The sequence below is a fragment of the Phlebotomus papatasi genome, chromosome 2 (assembly GCF_024763615.1).
Source record: "Phlebotomus papatasi isolate M1 chromosome 2, Ppap_2.1, whole genome shotgun sequence".
NCBI classification, from domain to species: Eukaryota; Metazoa; Arthropoda; class Insecta; order Diptera; family Psychodidae; genus Phlebotomus; species Phlebotomus papatasi.
In genome coordinates this window covers 82,712,511-82,728,867 of record NC_077223.1, presented here as the reverse complement: position 1 = coordinate 82,728,867, position 16,357 = coordinate 82,712,511, and the positions used below count along the sequence as shown (strand labels likewise).

General features: G+C 37.8%; 3 protein-coding genes across 4 annotated transcripts; 2 read left to right on the top strand and 1 right to left on the bottom strand.

Annotated features, from left to right (window-relative positions):
* Positions 1 to 23: 23 nt before the first annotated feature.
* LOC129804699 (mismatch repair endonuclease PMS2) lies at positions 24 to 2,723 on the top strand. Its single transcript, XM_055852239.1, has 3 exons — positions 24 to 146; positions 205 to 364; positions 427 to 2,723. The coding sequence occupies exons 1-3, from the start codon at positions 24 to 26 to the stop codon at positions 2,634 to 2,636; spliced, it is 2,493 nt and encodes an 830-aa protein (XP_055708214.1). The 3' UTR covers positions 2,637 to 2,723.
* Positions 2,724 to 6,898: 4,175 nt separating this feature from the next.
* LOC129804696 (serine/threonine-protein kinase RIO3) lies at positions 6,899 to 8,793 on the bottom strand. 2 transcript variants are annotated; one of them, XM_055852236.1, is made up of 2 exons: positions 8,698 to 8,793; positions 6,899 to 8,636 (listed from the first exon to the last, which is right to left on the bottom strand). In XM_055852236.1, exon 2 carries the CDS (start codon positions 8,633 to 8,635, stop codon positions 6,968 to 6,970), a length of 1,668 nt encoding a protein of 555 aa, XP_055708211.1. In that variant the 5' UTR covers position 8,636; positions 8,698 to 8,793; the 3' UTR covers positions 6,899 to 6,967. The 2 variants fall into 2 exon arrangements, with proteins under 2 accessions (XP_055708211.1, XP_055708210.1); XM_055852235.1 differs by having other exon boundaries at positions 8,702 to 8,793.
* Positions 8,794 to 8,838: 45 nt separating this feature from the next.
* LOC129804697 (glutamate-rich WD repeat-containing protein 1) lies at positions 8,839 to 13,329 on the top strand. The gene is made up of 2 exons (XM_055852237.1): positions 8,839 to 9,202; positions 12,255 to 13,329. The coding sequence occupies exons 1-2, from the start codon at positions 8,910 to 8,912 to the stop codon at positions 13,303 to 13,305; spliced, it is 1,344 nt and encodes a 447-aa protein (XP_055708212.1). The 5' UTR covers positions 8,839 to 8,909; the 3' UTR covers positions 13,306 to 13,329.
* The last annotated feature ends 3,028 nt before the right edge of the window (positions 13,330 to 16,357 follow it).

Below are 16,357 nucleotides of genomic sequence, written 5' to 3'. Positions count from 1 at the left end.
GTATTTTTTGTGGTTTTTCCGCAATGGATATCCCCAAAAGTAGTTCTGAGTGTGCCCCAGTAGTCACAGCTGCAAACACTAGTGAGAACGCTAAAGAAATCAAAGCGATAGACAATATTTCCGTGCACAAAATTTGTTCCGGACAGGTAAGCTTGTTTTGTTTACATCCCTAGAGCTTCTTTTTAACTCCCTGGGGCTGGGTAGGTGATTCTGGGATTGGGTTCAGCAGTGAAGGAGCTTGTGGAGAATGCTTTGGATGCAAAAGCTACTCTGATTGAGGTGAAACTCAAGGACCATGGCTTGGAATCCCTGGAAGTGTCAGACAATGGGATTGGAGTGGAAAAATCCAATTTCCAAGGCCTCAGTGAGTAGTTTTCCACCAGTTCAAATGGGTCTCGGGGTAACAGTGATGGGTATTTCTTCCAGCGGGAAAGTATCACACTTCCAAGATTCGAGATTTCGTGGATTTGGAGCAAGTGGGGACTTTTGGTTTTCGAGGAGAGGCTTTGAGCTCTCTCTGTGCAGTGTCTGACATGGTGATCATCACCAGGCATCAGTCAGCTGTCTGTGGAACTCGTCTGGAGTTTGACTACCGCGGAGACATCATCGGAGAGCTTCCATGTGCCCGCCAAGTAGGAACTACAGTTCAGGTAAGAAATTTATTCGGTTCCCTGCCTGTCCGGAAGGCAGAATTCCGCCGGAATGTGAAGAAGGAGTTCAGAAAGATGTGCAGCATTCTCGAGGGTTACTGTCTAGCTGCGACTGGAGTGAGGATTATCTGCACAAATTCCACTCTCAAGGGCTCAAAAACGACAATTTTCCACACGGAGGGCGGAAGAGATGTTCTGGAGAATATCGGGAATATTTTTGGGACGAAGCAGGTGGGGGAATTGGTAAAAATCAAGCCTCCACTCGAGAGAGATGATCAATTCAGTCAGGAAACTTTTCTTGAACTGGATCTCGATGAGGTTCGAACGGAAGATCTGGAGAAGCTCAATGTGAATCAATTCACAATAAGCGGATGGATTTCCAGTTGCGCCCATGGGTCCGGAAGATCCTCAAGGGATCGTCAGTTCATCTACATTAACTCCAGACCGTGTGAGCTCAAAAAGATCCTGCAGGTGATCAATGATGTTTATCACAAGTACAACATCAATCAATATCCTTTCGTTTTCCTGGACATTCGCATGGACAATTCCCGGGTAGATGTCAATGTGACTCCGGATAAGAGGCAGTTGTTCGTCATGAATGAGAACATCTTGCTTCTGGCCCTGAAGATTGCCCTGCTGAAGACTTTCAATGAATGTGCTTCGAGCTATAAAATCGAGAAACCAGAAAAATCAATTAGGCTTCCGGAAAAAGCTTCCAAGAAGCCCAAGCCAGACGAAGAGGAAGATCTTTTCCCTTCAAGCCAGGAAAAATTCTCACAAAAGCTCTCACAATGGAAAGCAACCGGGAATACCGAAGAAAAGTGGTCAGGACAGAAAAACAAAAGGAAGATTGACGATGAAATCTCTGCAAGAAAAGCCAAGATGAAGAAAATCCAGGCAATTCTGGACAGTCCTGAGAAGTCAGAGAAGCCTCAAAAGGTGGCAAGATTGTCCTGTGGAAGTACTCCCAGGAGAGAAATTTGCTTTGAAGCCAAAACTCCGGAAGTTCAAGAATCTCGAAAGGACCAAAAAGAAACGGCTTTTGAAGAACCTCCTTCAAGCAGTACCCCAAAAACGGCTGCAGAAAGACCAAAAACTCCCACTCCCAAATCGAAAAAATCTCCAGAGAAGAGCCCAGAAGCCCAAAAGGCTCTCCCAGAGGTCGTAGAAGATGAAGTAATCGATGTAAATTCCGTAGTCAATTCCTACTCTACTCGTGCCAAAATCCGCCAGATGGTGCAAAAACTCTCAATCTCCATTCGGGAAGTTGCCGAAAAATCCCGCCAGGAGGCCTCAGCAAGGCGCCAAAATGCAGAAAAAGCCAGTAATCTCAAGAGATTGAGATTCAAAGCCAAACTAGACAGTCTGGACGCAGCTGAGGAGGAACTCAGTCGAGAGATCGACAAGACTTCCTTCAGCCAGATGAAGATCATCGGACAGTTCAACCTGTCCTTCATCATTGCTCGCCTGGATGACGATCTCTTCATAGTTGATCAGCACGCCACGGACGAGAAGTACAACTTTGAGCAACTCCAGGCCACGGAAAAAATCCAATCCCAGCCTCTGGTTATTCCTCAGCCCCTCGAACTGAGCGCAGTGAAGGAGCTGCAGCTGATGGACAATCTAGAAGTCTTCCAGCGCAATGGATTTCACTTCTTGATTGACCAGGAAGCTCCCATGACGAAGAGAATTAAGCTGGCGCAGAAGCCTCAAAACAGAAATTGGGATTTTGGCCTGGATGACATCGAGGAGTTGCTGTTCATGCTCCAGGATGCTCCACCTGGCGTCATGTGCCGACCATCGAGGGTCAGGGCCATGTTCGCTTCCAGGGCTTGCCGGAAGTCCGTGATGTTCGGAATGGCGCTGAAAAAGAGCGACATGAGGCGACTGCTCGACCACATGGGAGAGATCAAGCATCCCTGGCACTGTCCTCATGGAAGGCCAACCATGAGGCACCTCGTCAATCTCCAAATGGTCAAAGATTGAGCTAAAAATATTTCATAATAACATATTTTTTGTAATTCTAAGTTTTCAGGATCTAAAGTCTTTTCTGTGAAATTTTAAGCATGAAAATCATTCAGTTCGATCAATAAATGTGCTTCAATAAAAAATTCTCTGGTTTGGTTTTTCTTACACAAATTTTACTCAAGAGATATAAAAAAAATTAGGTTAGACCACACAAAATTAATTTTGGAGGTTAGGTCCGATAAAGTCTTTGCTAAATAAACCAGTGAAACAAAAAAAACTATTTTTTGGTTTTAAAAAAAAACTAAATTTGGTTTAAAATTAAATGTGAGTCAAATTTGATTAAAATAAATTTTTGACATAACCTGAACCGAAAAAACCCTATAACACTACAAGTGATAAAAAATAATTAAATTTAAAACAAAAATTATCAAAATAAATAACTTATCACTTGATTTAGAATACAGTAATAGACTCTCTCTCAATCGGGAATATTGGGCGAAATGTCATCCGGTTTATCGATAGATTTGGGCCTCAAAGAGCCTTTGTAAATTCCACAAAAAGCGTTCGATTATAAAGAATCACGATAAAATAGGAAGAACTACAGCGAATTTGAGCGAATTAGCTTCATTTAAGCGTGAAAATTGTCAACAAAATTTGACGCACGATTAAAAAAGAACCGATTGAGTGAGAGTCTCTACTGTAATAATCGAAAACTTTAGGTTATGTTATCTCTAACCTAACAAATCAGACATTAATTAATTTAATAAATCTATTGAGTTTCCATCTATAAAAATTTTAAATAAACTTTTTTTCATGATAAAAACACTAATCTAGAAGTTCCTTAAATTTCAAATGAGTGAAATTTTAACCTCACAATTTAAAATATCGTCGGTTGCATCAACCATTGTCATATCTATAAATGTTCAGGTCTTTGTATTTGCATTAGTTAACATTAGTTAATCGTCAGTTAATTTATTAGTTTATTTACAGAGCCCGATCTCTAATCCGAATCGGCGTAATCCAGAAGAGTTCTCGACGGTTACATTTAAAATCATTTTGAGGCTATGTATGCATATCTGCTGTTCACCAATGAAAATGAAGTATTTTGTGAAAGTTTTTGTTTAATAAATGAAAAAATCTTGCATTATATTTTCGAGACGTTGAACAAATTCAAAAAATCCATCCGGATAACGAAGCGGACGTCTATCATATTGTCTCCCAATTATCCGGATTACAAAGCGGGCACTGTATTAGTGATTAGATTAACCGACGATTTATTTATACCGTCGTTTGCAACAAAAAATACGAAAGACTTGCAGATAGGACAACGGTCAATAAAACCTATGATATTCCTAAAATGTCCTTTCAAATTCCTAACAAAAAATACGACATTGAAAGAACTGCGTTGAACTATCGAAAAAATTACACATTTTTGTGCATAAAATACAAATAAATTTTTGAAGGTTATGTACTGTAACCACAAATTTGCTTATTGAGTTTTTTTTTAACTAAACAGAATTAAATCCAATTTATGTATTTAGTTTTAACGAAAGATTTTTTTTACAATTTTTTATGTTATAGATAGGTTATATTATTTTATCCTACATAACCTTTATCAAAAAATTCCTTCTAAAATTTATTTAAGATTACGCTATTACATTAGAATCTTCCAATTTCGAACGCATAGGCCATAGGGGGTAATTTTTAACATTTCCCACTTCCCATTTAAACGATATTTTTAAAACTAACGGAGTTTATGTGAGGTTAAATTTAACTTTGAATCAAAAGGCCCGTACTTTTTTACAAATCTTTGTAATTACATATTTCCTTTTAATTTTTTACTAACATATAGTTAGTAAGTAAATATTCAGGAAGCAGCACAGAAAGATGTTTTTAAATCCACAAAATACGATTTTCTTTATCATAACCTCACAATTGATATTTCGAATTTGAGAGATTTAGATTTAAGATAAGTAGAGTCTCGCTATACCCGGCCGGCTATTCGTACTGACTTTACAGATCCTACTGAGTATATACAGCGTATTTATGTGAGGAAAGTACTAATTTCCATACTTTCTAGGTATATACTATGTATTTACGTGAAAGATATACAAATTTAAATATATAGTCAAGTAATACGTTGTATCTCTACGCAAAAAATACTATGTTGAAGAAGTGCCCGGAATATATCGAGTATAAACTTTGTATTTCTGGTTTAAAGTCCCTACAACTACACAACCTTGCTGTGTCGGTGTGTCCGTCGACCATTTTCTCTCTAGTTGACAAAGTTGTGACGTGTCTGATGGTGAAAGATTTGCGTCGCTCAGTGGAAAAGGGTAAGTTTTCCTTAATTTATATTAATTATTTTCAGTTAATTCAATCAAAAGGGACGCCTCTCAGTTCCATTTCACAAAAACAATCTGGAGATAAGTATGCGTGGTAGTTTTCGTGAACAAATTAGAGGAAAAAATATATGTCATTTTTAGTGAAACAAAGTGTTCAAGCTTCTTGATGTTCGTTCCGGAAACCATTCGAATCCAATGTACTTAGCCTTCGCGTTCAGTTAAGCATCTTGATGATAGGGATTAAGACGGAAAACAAATGTCGTATTGTTGATAATCTCTGTTGAAAGATCATTCTGTGCGTGTAGAAAATTCTGCGAGAAATTATAATGATGGTTTTGGAGGATCAAATCATAAACCACATATTGTTAGACAGGGTTCGGTATTTGTTAAAAGTGATATACAGAGATATATTTCAGAATCTGTTGAAAATTTCCCATCTTTCTCATTTTCTTGAGCATAGTAATTTTAAATTAGACTTGAAAAATTGTACGTTATCGTCCTGTTTGTTTACATTCTTTTCCAGAATATTAAAAGATCGAGATTCTTTGCTGAGACGCATCACGTTTCTGCTAGATCCGCCAGGTTTGTTACAGTCCCGGAACTACCATTACACGGAGATCAGTTACCGGAAGTCCTCTGTAATGATGTCTACAAGGTTTACTCTACTGTGGATACTTGGTAAAAAATGTATTTTAAAAAAGTTCAGACAATAAATATTTATAGAAAATAAAAAAAAAATATAGTTTTTACTTAGTATAAATAACCGAAAAATACTAGGTACCACCTCAGTACCAATACACGAAAAATACTTAGTATAAATATTAGAAAAATACACGAAAAATTTGTTGAAAATTAATGAGGAAAATCAAGTATATACAAAGTAAATGTACTTAGTATATACTCAGTATAAATGTCGACTCACGCACACTAATGATGAGTATTTGGGACATTTCATACAAAATCTACTATGTATTTTGTATGGGTATACTTGTTTCCTACTAAGTATTATACTCAGTTTATACTGAGTTTGTACATAGTAGATAGCCGGCCGGGTAGTCCATATTTGGTTTCAAATTTGACACTTGGGTCGCACTACAGTAGACTCTCACTCAATCGGCTCTTTTTCAATCGGGCGACAAATTTTGTTGACAATTTTCACGTTTAATTATGAAGCAAATTCGCTCAAATTCGCTGTAGTTCTTCCTATTTTATCGTGATTCTTTATAATTGAGCGCTTTTTGTGGAATTTACAAAGGCTTTGACGCTCAATTCTATCGATAAACCGGATGACATTTCGCCCAATATTCCCGATTGAGAGAGAGTCTACTGTATAGTCCATGTAATTTTTTAAAATTATCAACGATTTTTAGTATTGAAATTGCTCGACGGCTTCTACTTTCTTTGCGATTTTGGTACTTGTCTTTGCTCTCTTCATTGTGGATCACAATTATCACAACTACTTAATAAAGTTTGCCAAAAATATTAAAATAATTATGCATGTCGCATACTAAAAACATAACCTAACTTAAAATCAGTGTTTTGAAATCAACGGTCTATAAATTGTGGACTATAGAGCGATGGCCTATAGCGAGACTCTACTGTACTGTATTTTCCAATTTAGTTATACAAATTTTAACCTCACAAATATTGCCAGGTTTCTTAGATTTTAGGTTACTGGATTATTTTTTCGAGGTTATGTTTATTTATAACCTCTTATGTATTTTTTCCATGGATTTGCTACTTTCAAATGCAGTATTTTTAAACAACAGTAATTTCAATTTTTCAAATTTTTGGGCTTAAGAACTTTTTTTATTTAATAAATCAAGTCGAATTAAATTTGAGGTTATGAACACTGCGCGCCTCTAGCGTTGATCCACCAAAGTTTCAGTGTGCTAGAAACTTAGCTTTACCCAAAAATAATAAAATAAAACAAAGTTTTTGTGCTCGATCGAATAAATATATTTCAATATCAGAGTAACGTTAGGTTTATTCCGTTGCGAAGACTCAGGCTTGAACAGTGACTTCGTCTTCCTGAACGATGGGATCGAGCTGAGCTGGAAGTGGGGCTTCCTGCCGTTTGGCCTCCAGGGATTTCTCCCAGGCATAATCGAAGGGATATGGCAGTGATTTGTGCTGCCATCTGGCAGAAGCTCCTGCTTCATCCTCCTCCCCGAGCACTCCCTGATTCGTGGCCACGTGCTCAGGCACTCCCTTGTTGTGGAGCCTCTCCAGCATGGCTGCATTGTGGACACTGGGATCGAGGCCAGTGATGGAAGCAAAGAGTTCCTCCTTGGAAGCCACTCCCGGAACTCCGCGCCTATCGAAGAAATCCGAGATGTTGCTGCAGTCCCTCATGAGAAATTCCAGAGCACTTGGATGCCCAGGCTCAACAGATTGAGCCACATCGATGAGGTAGCACTTCCCCTCGTGATACAGAATATTGTATTCCGAGAGATCGGCATGGATGAGCTTGGCTTGGGAATAGAGAAGCTTCATGGCTTCGATGACTTCCTCATAGGCAACAATCCATTCGGCTTCTGACAAAACTGCTTCCTTGAGCTTCGGGGCAGCTCTGCCCTGATGCCCAATAAAGGACATCACTAGAACGTGCTTTTTCAAGGTAACAACTTCCGGACACGGGATCTCTGCCCTGCGCATCCTCATGAGATTGTGCATCTCCTTCTCAGCCCATTGGTGAATCACCGTCCGGGCATTTTGCTTCGAAAAGCGATCCCGGAAACGGAAATCATCCTTGATGTATCGATCCCTCTGTTTGAATTCATTCAAAGTTGTCTTGAAGATTTTGACTGCGCACTCTGGCGGAATTGAGAGTTCTCCGGAATAATTTGTGTCAGCCTCAGCATGCAGGATCAGGGCTTCCTTTCCCGTGGAAATAATCCCATTGATCCTCTCCAGAACCTGATTGGACACAAATTTGTAGAGAATCATCCTGGTTGGCTCATCGAGGCCCATCTCAGCTGTTGCTACTTCCTCCTTCCTGTCATGCATCTTATTCCTCTTCCCCTTCCTGCTGTAGCTCTTCAGGTGGTTGTAAACCTCATTGGACAGTTGCATGTCAAATCCTGCTCCATCCCCTGTCGGGAATTCCGGAGGAAAAGACATAACCCTGCAGGCATTCCTAATCCCAGCCATCCTGGCATTATGCTTAGTCACAGTATTCCCCTCCTCATCCTGCTTATATCCACATTTTGGAAATGATCCATACTCCTTTTCCATCGTCTCAAACCTATCCCAATGCTTCTTATCCTCGAGCTCTTCCCTCTTCTCCTCTTCACATGCTAACTCCTCAGGAATTATCCTGAAATTCTTATAAGACACCTTTACCTTGGCATTTTGATGCTGCTCCACCTTTTTCAGCTCCTGATCGTACTCCTGGTCAAACTGTGCCTGGAGCACTTGGGCAATTATTGCGTCGGAATCACAGTGATCACCAACACCTGAAGCTCCTTCTGTCAGAGCCTTCAAGACTTCCTCAGGCAATGCTGATGCTTCCCCAGGATCTGGCTCTTTAGCCGTCGACAATTCCTTAAACAGCTGCCTCCCAAATTTCTCATTCTCCTTATCCTGCAGCTCCCTGGCCAGCTCCTCTGACATAATGTCAGCAAAATTAACTGGCTCTGGAGCTGCCACTGTCTTCCACGGGGACGACATCCTACCGCGAAAAAAAAGTTAAATACCCTCTTCACAAATCCTCCTCACAAAATCCACTAAACTTACCTTGGAAAAGGGTAAAAACGCGAATTTTCCGATGTTGTGAAATTGCACAAAGAATAAACGTCACCCGTGGGACTCGATATTTTTCCCGGGCTCGAGAAATATCGATAGCAAATCACTCGATATATCGAGAAATTACGCCCAGAAGAGTAAACACGTGTGTTTGTTGTGATTTGTTTTTCTGAGGAAATCTGTGAAAAAATCCCGTGAAATGGACGTGGAGGAACAAAATCAGATGGACTTGGATGAGGAGGAGTCTGCAGATGAGGAATCTAGTGAAGAGAGTGAAGAGGGCGAAGTGTATTTACCGGGAAAACCGCTGGAGAAGGATGAAGAGCTCGTTTGCAATGAAGATGCGTATTTGATGCTTCATCAGGCTCATACCGGGGCTCCCTGTCTCAGTTTTGACATCATCCCGGATGACTTGGGTGATCGTCGAGAAGAATACCCCCTGACGGGGTTCCTCGTGGCTGGGACTCAAGCTGCCAGGACGCATGTAAACAAGTAAGTACAAGAAACTTGCCAGAATAAACCAGGGGCGTAGTTAGGATTTTCGCAACCGAATTTTAGATTTCCTTTGCGCTCCTAAAATTATTTTTTTGCAAGGCGCTCAAAAATTGATGATTGTTCTTTATCTTAGATTTTATTCAGAATTTTTTTAATAAAATAGTATTAAAAAGATAAATAAAAAGTATTGAAAAATAAATATTTTGTTATTTTTGAAGTAATAAATTACACAAAATTAATTGTTACACATTTTAATTTAATACCAAAAATAACAATCTAATTTCGAGAAAATCCAAAAAGCATGGTTTTGTAAGGGTGAGAGGAATGAGACACCTTTGAAATGGGGCACAATTGGTTAGTGGCGCTAAATTTTATCTTAGCAAGGTCCAGCTCAATTCGAAAAAAAGAAGAAAGCCTTATTTTAAAAGTTTCTCCTACATAATGTTTTTAATGCGGAGTCACTGAAAACAGTATAAGGGAGACCGGGGTAAAATTAAGCCATCATATGAAGTTTTTCATTGCGTATACATTAGACTCTCGCTAATCCGTGGACTCTTTTTCCGGGTGACATATAAAAATCCGTGAGACAGTTGAATTTTAAAAATGTTGTTGACAAAATATTCGGGTTTTTTGTTAAAGCAAATGTGCTCTTGCTCTATATCTACTGAAATTCTCTCTCACTGTAACTTTTTTGGACAGTGCACATGTTTAGAGATAATGTCGATTCAGTCAGGTCAGAATTCACTCCACAAATTTTCAGTGTAAACAAAAAAAATCGTTGGATTTCAAACAATTTGATATGTACCAATCGCAAAATCCGGATGATATTTTGGTCCCGCTCTCACGGATAAGCGAGAGTCTAATGTAATTTGTAGAAAAACTATTTGTATGAGGCTGATAAATATTTAAATGAATAGTGAGGGAAGTATATACAGTGACGGCCAATAAAATAGAATCACTTCTTAAAAGTTGATTTTTTTTTAACTTTTGTTAACTTTTTTCTAGTATATGTTTAAAAAAGTTTAATTTAGAAATGTTAAAGTAATTGCATTATGCCGATAAAGTACAGTACTGGCCGCAAAAGGTCTGCATTTTACTGAGAATGCGTCAATAATGATGTTGTGCTGAGACAAAAAAATAGAATCACTTTCATTTAGTCATAAACTGAAATTTATTTCGAGTATTTCAAAAATAACAAATTTTTAGTGTAATGTCAGTAATTATTTAGTGTCTTGATAATTAATTTTCCAAGTTTGGATAAAGGAAACTACGAGTAATTGGAGAAAATGTAGAACTTTCACGTTAGAGTCTATATTAGATTTTTGAGGCTACGAAAGCATGAAATGATTGTAAATATCATAGCTGACTATAAATTCCTGGGATGGAATGATAACTTTCCGATACTATCGATTCAATAGCATCGATAAATCTGTATCTGTTAGATTAAGTTCGTGTTGAATTTTTGCGCGTTGTTAGACCATTTATTGTGACATTCTTGAAAGAATATGACTGTTGATAACTATCTAGGGTAATGTGTGCCAAATTTCGGCATACAGTATACTTTCTCAAATTGTATATTTATATATAATTCTTTCTTTAAAAAAAAGAAAAAAAAATTAAAAAAAAACTAGGGGGGATTTGATACCACACTTTTTAAGCGCTAAATCTGCTGTTTTGTCATTATAAGCCCGTATATTACAGAAAAAACGATAAAATACTTTGATTTTATTCGTGTTAATTTTTTAAAACAGCACATAGGGTAAATGTCCTAATTCGAAACCATTTCCAGACGCTTTAACTTTGACAGAAGATTCAACACATTAAGCTCATATTTTTTCTGAAGAGAATTACATAAATTTGCTCCTTGACTCTTCTAGAATGTTACTGTTTAGTGAAAATTCTTTAGATATAATTTGAAAACTTCTTAAATACAAGAAAAACACACGAGTGCAAAATGCTTCTATTGGAAACAAATTACAGTGCTGTCTCTCTATATGCACAGCTTTTGTGTCGGTTGCATTCAAAATCAATTTGTTTACATTTTGACAAAGTACTAAAGAAAATTATTTTCTTCGTAACTAATTTTTCTTGTTTTTAATTTTCTTCATTTTATTTTTTCTGTCTCATATTATATTTAAAATAACACGGGAAATTCTAGAACAATAAAAAAATGATAATTTATTAAAAGAAAGAAAAAAAACCGTTGGGAATTTCAAAAAAAAGTTGTGCATATTCAGAGAGAGAACTGTCAAAAAAAGTACCCAAACTGTGCATATAGAGAGAGACAGCACTGTAATCCAAATGGAGACAAGGGAAATTTCTAATTGGACACAAAGTGTAACTGAAACCGCGACGAAAGGCTTCCAAAACCTTGTTGAGTTGCTCCTGAGTTCCGGATTTGTTCTTATTCATGGTCTTTTCTCCTTTCCCATCTAGAAGAATAAGAAAATCTCTCCAAAAAATCATATTTCCAGGGTTTCCTATTGAAGCATTTGCAGACACTTCAGAAAAAACCCTTTTTGTTTACGAAATAGGTAATTATTTCGTTTGAAAACTTCACGTACCGTTAACAATAAAGGTTGGCACTTAATTTAACTAAAATTAGCCATAAATATGACATAAATGTTGAACCAAACGAATAAACAACAGTCACCTCATTGTGTTTTTCATTGGAAAACATGGTCGATCGATGAAAAATTCGATGATGAAAAGGTACACTTTTAATTTTTCTGAGAAATTAACAAATAAAAATTTGTGAATGTGAATGGATTTTCGCTTTATTAGGAGCAAAATTAACTAAATAATGAAATTGAGGAATAGAAAATATATAAATATAATAATTTAGTACAGTATTTATCATGAAAACAATGTCGTTTCCATTTGGAGTAGCGCAAAATTTCCATTTGGAGCAAGTTTTTAATTCGCTTAATTTACCCTAAATTCTATCCCTTTAATTTAAATCACTTTTCGATTGTAAGTCCCAGAGCGACTATACCCTAAGTACGTCTCTGAGATTAGGGATTATTTTTAACTAAAGGATTTTTCCTAGTGTTATCGTGATGAAGATGAGCAACTTGCACAGAACCAGCAAGGACAGGGATCCCGAAGGGGAGGCAGAGAGTGAAGAGGATGAGGAGGAGGAAGAGGAGATTCCAGCTGAGAAAATGCCACAGATGCACTGTGCTCTGACCAAGCACCAAGGCTGTGTAAATAGAATCCGTGCCACTCGCCACAGCAATTCAGTTCTGGCTGCAACATGGAGTGAATTGGGTCAAGTGAATATCTGGAAGCTCAATCAGCAGCTGACACTGGTAAATGATCCGGGATCCTTGGCCAGTTGGGAGAAGTCGGGGGAGGGGAATCGCGTGAAACCACTTTTTACGTTTTCCGGGCACCAGAAGGAGGGATTTGCAATGGATTGGAGTCCGACGGTTTCTGGAGTGTTGGTTACTGGAGATTGTCGGAGGGATATCCATGTGTGGCAACCGGGAGAGGCGGGAACGTGGGCTGTTGATCAGCGGCCACTGATTGGCCACACAGACTCTGTTGAAGATCTTCAGTGGAGTCCCAATGAGAGGAGTGTCCTGGCTTCGTGTTCTGTGGACAAGAGTATCAGGATCTGGGACACCAGGGCATCTCCGGCCAAAGCCTGCATGCTCACCTGCGACTCTGCTCATGATAGCGACGTAAATGTCATCAGCTGGAACAGGAATGAACCACTGATTGTCAGTGGAGGAGACGATGGAGTCCTCCATGTTTGGGATCTCAGAACCTTCTCCTCCAAGACTCCAATCGCCACCTTCAAGCACCACACCAATTACATCTCCACTGTGGAGTGGCATCCGACGGATTCGAGTGTCCTGGCTTCGGGAGGAGCTGATGATCAGATCGCTCTGTGGGATCTCTCCGTAGAACGAGATTCCGCAGAAAATGGAGATGAGGAAACAAGTGAGGAGCTGAAGAATCTCCCACCACAGCTCCTCTTCATCCATCAAGGACAGAAGGACATCAAGGAGCTCCACTGGCATCCACAGTTGCCTGGAGTTATCCTCTCCACGGCCAACAGTGGCTTCAACATCTTCCGAACGATAAGCGTTTAATAAAAAACAAAGATTTCCAAGAGATTTTTGGTTGTTTCATTATCTTTATTGCATTCATTCTTTTTTTTGGTATGTGGAGTTTCATTTTTGCAGTGCGCCAGAGAAACTTCTCTGAATCTCTCCCTGTTTTCTTCTTGCACTATTGAGTTGATAATGTGCTATCTGCTATCACTTTGGGCGTTTGATATCAAAGTTCAAAAGCACTTGGAGAGCTATGTAGCAAACTTGAGGGACATTTATCAGGCATCGATTAACGCAAATTCTCTCGCTTTATTTTATTTAGAGACAGACAGGTCAGGAAGCTATTTTTACCTCATGGGGTTTCCAGAATTGGGATTTTCAAAAAAGAATGGAAAAGCTAAAATCCTGAATTTATAATTAAAGAATTATTCACATATCACGAAATATTGATTCTCATTAAATATTTTAGCGTGTTCATGTTCTCTGATTGGCTAGAGCTTTAAATGCTTTCAAGCTCCAACCAATCAGAACACGCTAAGATACCGAAAATTTATTTAAATGATTGCACGAAAATGTCAATTATTTCGAAAATATTCCTTTTCTATGATGGGTTCAACCCATTAACGACGAGACACTTTTTATGGACTGAAAATCAACAATAAAAATTAAACTGAGAAACATAATCAATGATAAGTCTTACATCAAACCTTGGAAAGTCCAACAGAGTCTGATTCGGCGTATTTTGTGCTTCTATGAACGATAGGGACAAAAATAGCCCAAAAATTTAAGACATTTTTCTGACAATACCAATGAATAATATTTTCGCTTTAATGAAAAATATTACGTATGAGTATTGTAGTTTTTATTGCCAAGGGGTTTTGCTTTAAAAAAAATTGGAAGTATAAAAAATAAATAAATTCAATTATGAATTTGAGAATTTAAAAATTCGCCATTTTTGAGCTTAAATATTTCCTACGTATCAAATAGCTTGAGACTTGCAAAAAATATTCTAGATTCCTTCAACCTTCTACTTTACAATTATGTACAGACATAAGAAAAAATAACTTTAGGTAAGGTAAAGTGCCCTCACTCGATCGGTTCCTCGTCTCGACCGTCAGAGTTATTTATTCAATTTCTTTATATTGGTATAATATTTAGCGTATAATCTAATATTAATAAGACAAGTATCCCATAAAGAGTACGAATCAGTGATAATTTCATAGAATTTGCCCATTAAACCCATCAAAGATTCAAAAATTGACCCACCGGTCGAATCGAAGAACCCGGTCGAGTGGGGGTACTTTACCTTAGTCATGAAAAATTATTTTCTTTATGGGACACCGGTGTTCCAATCGTCCTTAAAGGGTTAATAGATTTTCCTTTGCAGAATTATCACTGTTCTTGGTTGCATAAAATTTTATCTTACTTATTGTTTGAGATACAGTAGACTCTCTCTCAATCGGGAATATGGGACGAAATGTCATCCGGTTTAGCGATAGAATTGAGCGTGAAAGCCTTTGTAAATTCCACAAAAAGCGCTCAATTATAAAGAATCACGATAAAATAGGAAGAACTGCAGCGAATTTGAGCGAATTAGCTTCATAATTAAGCGTGAAAATTGTCAACAAAATTTGACGCCCGATTGAGAAAGAGCCGATTGAGTGAGAGTCTACTGTAAATGGTAATACCTTATTGATGACAGGTTGTTAAATATTTTGTTTTTCCATTTATTCCTTTCCCCAGCCATGCACGCTAGGAAATTTTGTTTGTTGGCCTAAGGACCCAAATAGACTCAGGCTAATCCTCGAGAATTTTAGCCTGTAAAATTCAGCAAGAAAGACTTATCCCAAACTGTCATTTAGTTAGGGCTTAGGATCATCAATTAGAGATCCTTTGTATAAATTTCCTTTACCAAATACTTTTATTATCGAATTTTAAAAGCTAAATACTCTCGAGGATCAGCCTGTGTCTATTTGGGCCTTAACGGTTTCAGAAAGATGTATCATTCTTTCTCCATTATGAGACCTAGAGGCTAAACTACACGGTAAAAACTTTTGGACACTGACTAAAATATTTTAGAACGAGTTTTCCTTGAAACAAAATTTTTTGGAATCAATTTGTACTTAAAGAACATATTTGTTTGTTCCAAAAAGTTTTCTTTACAGTTTCGTTACGAAATATAGTTACAATTTTGTTAGAGTTTTCTTTTAGAACCGTTTTGATACGGTGGTATGTCTACAAATTCAAGTTGATTTCGTTTTATACAAATTTGTTCCTGAAAGTTGGAATGGTTGGAATAGAATTTGTTGCACTCGGCAGTTTTGTTCCCACTATCAGGAACAAATTGGTACATTTTCTTTATAACAATATTATTCCTACATCTGTAACATATTTGTTCCAAAAATTTTCAGTGTCCTTGTCCGTGGACGAGGTAATTTTTAGAACAAAATTGTTACTCATATGGGGATTCTTTTTGTTCCCATTGTCTGGAACAAATCCGTGTAAGTGATTTCGTCTTACAGTTAAGGCCTATACTTCAGTAGAGATGGATTTAGGTGGCGAAAGTTCATAAGGAACATCAAATAAGAATCAAATTAAGAATGTTTTATACAGATGCGTACATGACGGAATCATATGCGGGTGCTGGCAGCAGGAGGGGAAGGGAATCCTCGAATTAAAAAAGTGAAACCATGTAGCACGAAAATTGCCACAGATTTGGCGTCCTACTCGCTTCGTTGGTGACGGATGAGTGAGTGTGACAGGAGGGATACGATTTTATACTAGACGAGCTATTTTTGGAACAAATTTGTTACTAAAATTGGGTATTTTTTTTTCTCCTAGAAGGTACAAATTTATTCCAAAAATTTTCGGTGTCCGTGGACGAACTTACGTTTTGGAACAAATTCGTTACTAATATTAATTATCTTTTTGAGTCTCGTAAAATAAACAAGATTGTGCCAAAAATTATGGTGTCCGTAGACGAGCTAATTTTTGGAACAAATACGTGCCGAAATTTTTTACCGTGTACATAGCAAATAGTGACTTGAGAACTTGAGATCTTCTGGTTCTGTTGAATGTTGTATTTTTATAT